Raw genomic sequence first — 10,626 nt, forward strand, 5'->3', positions numbered from 1 at the left:
GCCTAGATCATGACAGATTAATGTCTACGTTAAATCTAATCTTATTTCACATGCATCTCACATGCGGATGTGATTTGTCCCAACTAATATTCATAAAGTTTATCAAGTGTTTAATTTTGTCTGATATTTGAAAGGGGAATATCTTTACTGATGTTCATTATATACTGAAAATTTGCCATTCTGTATTCACCTTGTTGCATTATGTTAATTAGTTTCTTTTAGTTAATCTTAAATTAATGACAGTCATCAAAAGCCTTCATCCTTTGCTATATTCAACTGGGGTAAGATAATCGTATGTAGCAATCTTGAGACCAGGACCAAATGCATTTCACAGAGGAGTTTGATGACAAGGGCAAGATTTGATTGTGCTCCTCCAGAGGACATAATTGACTTTGATAGCACCAGGCTTGTTGCATTTCTCAATGTGATGTGGATTTCTAACCATTAAGTGAATTCTATACTTTTAGAGGTGCGTTTCCAAATAACGATGAAGTTTAATTCTTTGCTTTTAAATGTCTTTTTAAAGTTTTGCTAAAGTGATTTCAGTCTGGTGTCGTGGGTTGCATTTCTTAACGAGATGTGCATTTCTAACCGTTAACTGGATTATGTACTTGAGGTGGGCTTTCAGCGGCTTGTTATTTTTTCCCTTTTATTTGGAAAAAATTCCCAGCTCATAATCAGTTACACCATTCAAATGGTTTGCTTTCAGTTCATCGGTTCAGTGGAGTCTACAACTGCGTCAGTCGCATTCATACGAAGTCTGAAGAATATGGATGTATTTGCTTCTGATATCGAAAGAAAATTTGCCAAAAGTGTAAGAAAAATATCTGGTGATTCTAGTGGTTTGCACCATCACTACTATTTTGAACAGGTAAATAAATAACTCATCGTGGACTTCATTCAGATAATCTGAGAGTTTCCTCTCCTCTTCATCTTCTGCCAGTCGTGCGTAGGATGCTCGGGCACGGGCGCCAGCTCTTCAGGGCACGTCTACGGGCGTTCCGGGCTGTAAAGTGCTTCCCATGCTCGTGACACCGATGGCCAGGTGTGTGTGATACATATGTGAACAGACTGGAACGCCCGAGAGTGCCAGGGGACACATGGTGCCATAGCATCCTACGGACATGGAGACAGTTCAAGAGTTTTCAGTGACAAACCGTTCTTACGTGGGTATGGAATTATCAGGCATAGCAATGGCTTGTCTGTACGTATCAAGCGGAAATTTTGCTTCGCAGGCTTGTGTCGTCTATACAAACCGGCGATGATTCGAGGATCATCTCAGTGACTGGATCATTCTTCCGCGAACGCTCTGACCAAACTGTCGTGGCAAGTTTAATATGACAAGACCTTGTCAGGAGAGTTTGGGCGTCGTACAAATCACTTACGGAGTACAAAATGGAATGTGTTTCGACTCGTTGTCCATTTGTCTAAAAGGTTGAAGAAGAGTGTACAAAATATCTCTCTCTCTATGTGATAGCTGGAGGTAGTGTTTCTCCACTTACAAAATATGTCGCGTACTACACAGCGTAGCGTCTACTGGTCATACGCGCCAGTTCTATGTGTAATCGCAATGGCCGCAGAGACCTCTTCAACTTCTCTATTTCCCGGCATTTTGGATGCGCCTTCGACCGAAAAAGCCTTGCAGCCCAGAGAGGAAACGAATGAGGAAATAGAGAGGTTAATGCGTCGAGTACTGTCTGGGTCGAGTTTTTCTTTTCTTCTACGTCATGTGACGAACAGGTAATGCTTCTCATCTACACGCAATATAAAAGTCACGTTTCCAAAGGTGTGTATCCCTTTCGTTGAAGGTGCCTCTTCTTGAAGTTTTCAGATTATGCAGAATGGCTGTGCCGGCCATCTTGAAACGGATCCCTGACTACTCAGAGCGAAGTCAGGACAATTGTTAAACCTTTCAGTCACCGTAATCATTGAGAGTATCGAAAGCAAAGAAGGAACAGAAGGGGGGAAAACTTTAGGACCACTTGCTTGATTGATTTTCCCTGCTCGAAGGTGGAACGTTCCACAAAGCTGGCGAGAAGTTCCTCTGGATATTCGTAAAAGTCTTTGCGTGTGTGAGTTTCCCTTCCGTACTCATATCTCCACTTCTGTCTCGTCGTCTCCCGCGAAGCTTCATCAAGCTACATATTTATATATAATATACGTTTCTTGGCTCCTGTCTTCGAGAAGGAGGTTTAAAATCTCTCTCTCTTTCTCGCGGGAGCGACTGGCATTTCAACACTTGGTTTCTCGTCGCCCCTTGTCATCATGTCGAAACCTATAAACTAACCTTGTAACTGTTGATTAATGATCGCTACTCATCACCCACACAAATACTCTTCAAAGTAGCATCGCACTGGACAGCTTACTATTCAAGCTGAGAGCTGTCTTGACACCTGCTGCCTCAAACATTGAACGTCTAAAACTTCAAACACAAACGATAGAAGCGCCCGGACATCCGTCCATCCATCCCACTTTAAACCTATCATGCATCCCGTCTGAAGGTCGTTCCAAACGGGTGACCTCCTGAGACCCCGCAGGGCGAGTCTGTTTCGCCCTCTCAGTTCTCCTCTTCATCCTCGTTTTTGTAGGTGACGTATCTCACGGACGACTTCTCCCCGTATATCAAGCCCTGGGGAGAAATGGAATGTATTACGAGAGAGAGAGAGAGAGAGAGAGAGAGAGAGTCTGTCATTCTTTCTCAGCCGTAAGAATTATATTTTTTGCAGTCATGTTCATTCCTATTTCACATAAGTTTCATAAATGTATCTGCCAGGATATCTTCTGTTTGTATATCTCATGTTTTGCAGAACCGTTCTGTTTGGAAAGAATATCGATAGGGTTCAAGACCCTTAGGGAAGCATCAGATTTACTGGCCTCCGTTTTGCTGTCTGTGACGAACATTCTACATAGTCACAATAGAATCAGATTTTTTTTATGAGCCTTTAAATTCCATTCATTTTTTTGCGAGTTGGTTATATGATTAGTTTAAATGTCTATCTACTTATCTAGTTATTAACTGGTTAGTTCTCACTCGTCTACTCTATTATTTAATTGGTTAGTTCTTTAACTAGTTTATTTACGTATCTTGCTACTAATCAAATCTCATTACCGAGTTATCTGACAAATTAATGCATATTTACATATAACAAAAAATACTTATGAAAAGAACGGTATACTTCAAACAAGACCTACAAGATAAGAGACGCATCGTTGCCAGAACGACTTGCTTTACCTGGCGTTCTCCGTGATTCTTAGCAGGAGGCGACTTCAGGCAGTACATGAGGGGGCCGTAGAGGAAGTTGATTATGGCAATACCATAGAGCATCCACTCGAAGCCAAAGGTCTGCACTAGCGTTCCTGAGAGGGCTGGACCTGCAGGCAAAATGGGGAGGAGGTTTGTCAGAGAGAGAGAGAGAGAGAGGGAAAGAGAGAGAGAGAGAGAGAGAGTAACTCATTTTGATCAAGAAATAGATGCAGATCAATTTGTTTGATAAAAAACTGTTTCACTGAACACAAAGAAAGTGTTCACAAGTGAGAAATTTTAGTGTTCAGAAATGAGTTTAGATGCAGATCAATTTGTTTGATAAAAAACTGTTTCACTGAACACACAGAAAGTGTTCACTGTTGACATGCAGTGATCCCTGACGATTTTAGAGCTGCTACAGAAATGAGTTTTGTTGAAATACATATAATTCAAGATCTACATAAAATAAAATAACGGTCAAGTGAACAAATATAGAAACCGCAGTTGTAAACTCGACAGATGCAGTCACAAAATAGACACCTGAGATGCAGATACCTACTAGCACCAAAACCTGCTGAAGGTCCAGATTATTTTATTTATTCTGTTCATCAAAAATAAAAAACCATTACCTGATCAAGCTGATATTGACTGACATAAAGACAAGGCTTTCTGATTTATTAAAAAAAATATAGTCTCTCACTTTCAACACCGAAAAAAGGGCGAAGGGGAGGCAGTTCAGGCAAAAAACACAAATATATCTTTTATGCCAAATCACAAATGCAAAACATGGAAAAAAAATAATAATAATAAAATAAAATGGATCAGAATTAGGTAGCCGGGTTTCTGTATCTTTTTAGTTTTGATTTTTTTTTTGTCAAGCCCTGGCAAAGGGGTCAAGTTCAGGACGGCTCACAGATGAAATAAATAGCTAGAAAGCAGGTGGGCCTAAATTTCCCCAGCAAAGACCACTTACCTTAGATCAACCGAAACAAGGGGCAACGCTACTGTTTAGACTGTTCAGTAGTGCTGGAAATATTTTAAACTGGAACACAAATAGTCCCGTTGGAGTGGACTTAAGCAGCTTCGGTGTTGAGTAGACGGAACTTTGTACTTACGGATGTTTGATTCAAAAATATCTTGGTCGAACTTTCAAATGTTTTGTTGAAAAATTATTTAGGTCAGTTCAGAAAACGTTCTTGGTGAAATCAACAATGACCAACTTCACTGTTTGGTAGAAAGGGTTTTAGACCTATATTTTCCAGTAAAGATAAAGGAACTGGCTTACTAATTATTGTAATTTAGACAGAAAACGACCTCCTCGATGGAGTAGACAGAAACCCAATTCCCTTCTGGATAGACACGCGACAGACAGACAGAAAGCCAACTAGACAGCACCCGGACTTGAGAAGAAGAAGCCTTACTAATGACTTAGGAAGAAGAAGAAGAAAAAGAAGTCTTGCTAAATGACAGGAAGATGAAGAATAAGAAGTCTGACCAAATGACTTCAGAAGAAGAAGAAGAAGAAGAAGAAGAAGAAGAAGAATTCTGACCAAATGACTTAAGAAGAAGAAGAAGAAGAAGAAGAAGAAGAAGAAGAAGAAGAAGAAGAAGAAGAAGAAGAAGTTGCTAAAATGACAGGAAGATGAAGAATAAGAAGTCTGACCAAATGACAGGAAGATGAAGAAGAAGAACAAGAAGAAGAAGAAGAAGAAGAAGAAGAAGAAGAAGAAAAAGAAGAAGAAATGACTTCTGAAGAAAAGAAGAAGAAGAAGAAGAAGAAGAAGAAGAAGAAGAAGTCTGACCAAATGACTTAGGAAGAAGAAGAAGAAGAAGAAGAAGAAGTTTGACCAAATGACTTAAGAAGAAGAAGAAGATGCAGAAGAAGAAGAAGAAGAAGAAGCCTGACTAAATGACTTATAGGAAGAGGAAGAAGAAGAAGTCTGACCAAATGACTTTAGAAGAAGAAGAAGAAGAAGAAGTCTGACCAAATGACTTAGGAAGAAGAAGGATAAAAGAAGAGGAAGAAGTCTCACCAATGGCAAAACCGAGACAGAAAGCGACGTCGCCGATGGAGTAGACAGATCCATAGACAGCAGAGTGACGAAGATCGACGAGATAGCCCAACTCAGGCATCATGGAGGAGTCCACCATGCCAATGGCGAATCCCAGGCCAGCGTTTGGGGCGATGAGGTGGTTGATGGAGGTGGCTTTTGGGATCTGAAGAAGAAGAAGAAGAAGATCAATGTTATGGAATGGAGAACTTTTAAACATTATCTTGAAAGACTTTCAGCCCTTGCCTTGAAAGGGTTAAAGCCAGTATCTTGAAAACTTCTCAACCAATATCTTTGAAGGCTTTTAACCATTATCTTTAAAGCCTTTCAACCATTACCTCGATAGACTTCCAACCAGTATCTTAGAACCCTTTTAACCTATCTTGAAAGTCTTTCAAGCACTGTTTTGAAAGATTCTCAATCATTACCTTGAAACCCTTTCAACCACTATCTTTAAACCCTTTCAACCATTATCTTGAAAGACTCTCAAACAATATCTTGAAAGCCTTTCAGTTACTATCTTGAAAGACTTTCAACTAATTTCTTGAAAGCCTTTCAACCACTATCTTTAACGCATTTCAACCACAATCTTGAAACCCTTTCAATAACTATCTTTAAAGTCTTTCAACCTTTATCCCGAAAGCCTTTCAACCATTATCTTGAAAGCCTTTCAACCACTATCTTGAGAGACTCTCAACCATTATCTTGAAAGCCTTTCAACCATTATCTTGAAAGACTCTCAACCAATATCTTGAAAGTCTTTCAGCCCCTATCTTGAAGGACTTTCAACCCATATCTTGTAAGTCCCTCAACCAATATCTTTCAAGCCTTTCAGCCCCCATCTTGAAAGACTTTCAACCCATATCTTGTAAGGCCCACAACCAATATCCTGTAAGCCTTTCAACCACTCAACCAATATCTTTAAGCCTTTCAACCACTCAACCAATATCTTTAAGCCTTTCAGCCACTCAACCAATATCTTGAAAGCCTTTCAAACACTCAACCAATATCTTGACAGCCTTTCAACCACTCAACCAACATCTTGAAAGCCTTTCAACCACTCAACCAACATCTTGAAAGCCTTTCAACCACTCAACCAACATCTTTAAAGCCTTTCAACCACTATCTTGTAAGCCACCCAACCAATATCTTGGAAAGCCTCTCAACCACTATCTTGAAAGACCAACGTCCTCGCAGAAGGCCTCACTCACAAAGATGAGGCAGACGGCGATGATCCAGAGGCCGAAGAGGGAGGCGAGCCAGCGTCCCATGAGGTGACCAAGAGGACCGAAGAGGTTGGTCCCTATCAGGTAGGAGACGGAGGCAGGGATGAAGGCTGCCCCCAACTGCCACTCGGGGGCACCCATCGTGTCCATCATCCAAAGGGGTAGGGAAGGTTCCAGCATGCCAATGCCCATGTTGGCGAAGGTAATGGCTCCTGTAAGGAGTGGCTCTGTTAGGCTGTGCTCTTGTAAATAAAGTGGTAGAATAATTCATGGCAAAGATTGGGATGGTTTGGACATGTGGTGAGATGGGGGTGAAGAGCAGTTAGTCAGAAAAGTGTTAGGCATGGAAATGGTGGGACGCAGACCTCACTGTTAAGCTCCACTTCTGCAAATTCTTTACTACACTGATAACAGTTGTCATCATATTAAGAAGCAATACTGGGATGGTTTGGACATGTGGTGAGATGGTGGAAAGGAGCAGTTAGTCAGAAAAGTGGTAGATGTGGAAGTGGCTAGACGAAGACTTGTAGTAGGAAGGTTCTGACAAGCATGGGTATAAAGCATAGATGAAAACATGATCAAAGATCGGAATTCACGCAGAAAGTGCATAAGACAGAACAGTGAAGAGAGTTACTCCTTTCACGTCTAACCCCTTCGAGGGAAGATCTGATGCAAAAATGGTAATGAAGATGATTATACAAGACGAAATGGGATGATAAACAGAGAACCAAGTGTCATCTATCTGAGCATACTTAAAGTAGAAAAATCAAAGAATAAAAAGTGTCCATTAGTGATTTAGTTGATTAACAGAGAAAGAGGCACTCTAGGTGCACTGCAATGCAAAGGAATACAGTCCTTGTTCTACTGCCTTTTTTTTAGTGATTTTCCCAGTGTCTCTCACCAGCAGCAATGATGATGTAAGGATCCGTGCACAATTCTCCCAGGGTGGGGGCCACCTCCTCTTGCTTGACCACGGCAGGTTGAAGGACCAGCAGCTGTAGAACTGGAAGAGAGAGAGAAAAAAAAGTAAAAAATGAGCGGAAGTTTCTTCGGCGCAATCGGGTTTTCTGTACAGCCGCTACAGCGTATAATCAAGGCCACCGAAAATTGATCTATCTTTCGGTGGTCTCGGTGTAATTCTGAATGAGCCGCCGTCCAAGAAACTTAACCACGGCTCGGTGGTGGCCTATCCATACCGTTGCCAGAAGCACGATTATGGCTAACTTTAACCTTAAATAACTTTAACCGTCCGCACTTTATTCTGTCTGCACTTTTTTTCAGTCCGCACTTTTTCTGTCCGCCCTCAGATCTTAAAAACTACAGAGGCTAGAGGGATGATGCAATTTGGTATGTTCGATGACTGGAGGTGGATGATCAACATACCAATTTGTAGCCCTCTAGCCTCAGCAGTTTTTAAGATCTGAGAGCGGACAGAAAAAGTGCGGCCAGAAAAAAGTGCGGACGGACAAAGCCGGCACAATAGTTTTCTTTTACATAAAGCTAAAAAGGTTTTGATCAGTGTAACGAGTGTTCAGGTGAATGACACTTCTGTTGTTTATGTTAAAAATGTTTATCTGCATAATGGTCGTTTGGTTCTTAAAAACAGACCTAAGTAACCAAGGTTTGCTTCTAATTCACGAAGTCCAGTTGCTGTGCAGATCTAGATAAGACTTTCTTTTATTGAAGAAACGTCCCAATCAGAGTAATCCATCCACAAGGCGCAATTGGTCTCAAAGTCTGTAAGGTTGATCAGCAACAAGAAAATGAACCCACACGTCATTACAATTCTTAAAATTTCACCAGATCACTGGGTCATTCCCAGAATTTTATTTTGCTGGCTCTAGAGATTTTTTTCTTAAAAGAAAAGTGGATATTGGAACAAGACTAGGTAATAGGAGCTGTACAGCTGCAAAAAGACAAGTGAAATGCATAAAGTATGGCAGGAGGCGGGTAAAGGCATTGATGACATTTGTTGCTTGGATGGGATGTCAGCTTGTGATAGAAACCAATCAATGTAGTCTCCTTTTGCTGTACAGCTTACGCTAATTCAGGCATTCTATTTTTTGGACCTATTAAAAATCTAGACTTAATTGCAGTCTAGTTAACATTATGAAAGAGGAGAGTAATAAGATATCTATTAACAAGACCAACGCAATCACACAAGCATATTCAAACAAATGAAATTCAAACAGCGCTATATTTTAATACTGGTGGATAAAATCTGCACCTGATAGCGAATATCCTTCACTTCTGTTTTGCAAAGTAAAATAAAAAAAAAAAGAAAGCTATCTGCTTGGTGCAAAGTTTGGTGACAAGATGACCTTACAAATATAAATTGTCTTCCATAGGAACTTAGGTGAGATTATGTATGTCACAAGGGCGGGAGAGAGGTGTTTAAGGTATCCTGAGGACAAGGGGGAAGGGGGGGAAGAGGACCCCTAGACAGGATGCCACGAAGCCTCTGGTTTACCAACTAGGTTAGGTTAGGTTAGGTTAGGTGCGGGCGGGCTAGATTAGAATGCTTTCCTGACGTGGTCATGGGGAAACTGTTTACCTCAGCCGATAAACAAGAACAAAAAGATCGCTGTTTACTTTGCCCAACAAACTGGAACATAAAGGAAGGCCATAAACAAACAGGAACATAGAGAGGAAAGCCATAAACAAACAGGAACACAGAGGAAGGAAATAAACAAACAGGAAAATAGAGGAAGACCATAAACAAACAGGAAAATAGAGGAAGGCCATAAACAAACAGAAACATGGAGGAAGGCCATAAACAAACAGGAACATAGAGAGGAAGGCCATAAACAAACAGGAATAGAAAGGAGGGCCATAAACAAACAGGAATGTAGGGAGGAAGGCCATAAACAAACAGGAACATAGAGAGGAAGATCATAAAGAAACAGGAGCATAAAAGACGGCCATAAACAAACAGGACTATAAAGAGGAAGGCCATAAACAAACAGGAACATAAAGGAAGGCCATAAACAAACAAGGAAATCACAAACAAACAAACAAACATACAAACAAACAGCAAGCACTCACGTCCGTCGCCCAGAGCAAGCACAGCCAGAATGAGGAAGGGAGCCGATTTCCCGACGAACTGGAACATGACTCCTCCGAAGGGCGGGCCGATGAGCACGCCCAGGGCCAGGCCTCCGAGGGCGATGCCCATGGCGTTTCCTCGCTCTTTGTCGTCCGGGTATCTCTCCGCCAGCATGCCCATGCCTTGTGGGGGGGGGGAAGGAGAAAGAGTTAGATGAATGATCTTTCAAGAATCGGGTCGTTGCTTTAACAATGCTAAGAAAAGTATGTTAATATGTTGTTGCGGTTTATTTTTTAAGAAAAACAACTAAAAAACAACAATGATGATAACGGCAATATAACAACAATATTAAAGAACAAGGATATCTCTTGAAATGCAATGAAAATGTCACAAGAATGGTATGTTGGAATAATAGTAATAATAATAATAATAATAATAATAATAATAATAATAATAATAATAATAATAATAAAGGTCAACATACCTGACACTGAAGAACATGAGGACCCATAATAATAATAATAATAATAATAATAATAATAATAATAATAATAATAATAATAATAAGTCAAACATACCTGACACTGAAGAACATGAGGACCCAATGCCCTGCACAGCTCTGGCGATGAAGAGAACTCGGTAGCTTGTCCCGAATGCAAAAACTGGGGAGGAAATACGAGAAATATTATGATAAATGAAGGAAAATGAGAAAAAAAAGGATAAAGGGGGGTACATAGTGATGAAAGAAATGTATGATGCATAATGCAAAAATGTATAAAGAAACGCAGTGTATGTGTATATATATATCTGACTCACATCAGGATCGAACCCAGGTCTTTCAACTGAAAGGCAAGACCGCTGCCAACCAAGCCACGCAAGTCACTGCCTGGTCTTTCGATTGAAAGACTTGGGTTCGATCCCGTTGTGAGTCAGAAATTTATTTCTGTTCCACAAGCGATTGTGTGTTGATTATTTCTAACATATATATATATATATATATATATATATATATATATATATATATATATATATATATATATATATATATATATATATATA

At 40.3% G+C, this 10,626-nt stretch overlaps 1 protein-coding gene across 1 annotated transcript in view; it reads right to left on the bottom strand.

The window, feature by feature from the left end:
* Window positions 1–1,707: 1,707 nt before the first annotated feature.
* Window positions 1,708–10,626, bottom strand: part of LOC136830102 (synaptic vesicular amine transporter-like) — a 58,713-nt gene continuing 49,794 nt past the window's right edge. The window contains exons 8-14 of the mRNA XM_067089295.1: window positions 10,146–10,229; window positions 9,567–9,749; window positions 7,423–7,524; window positions 6,507–6,733; window positions 5,278–5,461; window positions 3,233–3,372; window positions 1,708–2,629 (exon numbers count right to left, since the gene is read on the bottom strand). Of these exons, the coding sequence (XP_066945396.1) occupies window positions 2,558–2,629; window positions 3,233–3,372; window positions 5,278–5,461; window positions 6,507–6,733; window positions 7,423–7,524; window positions 9,567–9,749; window positions 10,146–10,229 (992 nt within the window). The 3' untranslated portion in view covers window positions 1,708–2,557. The remainder of the gene's footprint in view (window positions 2,630–3,232; window positions 3,373–5,277; window positions 5,462–6,506; window positions 6,734–7,422; window positions 7,525–9,566; window positions 9,750–10,145; window positions 10,230–10,626) is intronic.

The sequence above is a fragment of the Macrobrachium rosenbergii genome, chromosome 46 (assembly GCF_040412425.1).
Source record: "Macrobrachium rosenbergii isolate ZJJX-2024 chromosome 46, ASM4041242v1, whole genome shotgun sequence".
Lineage (NCBI taxonomy): Eukaryota > Metazoa > Arthropoda > Malacostraca > Decapoda > Palaemonidae > Macrobrachium > Macrobrachium rosenbergii.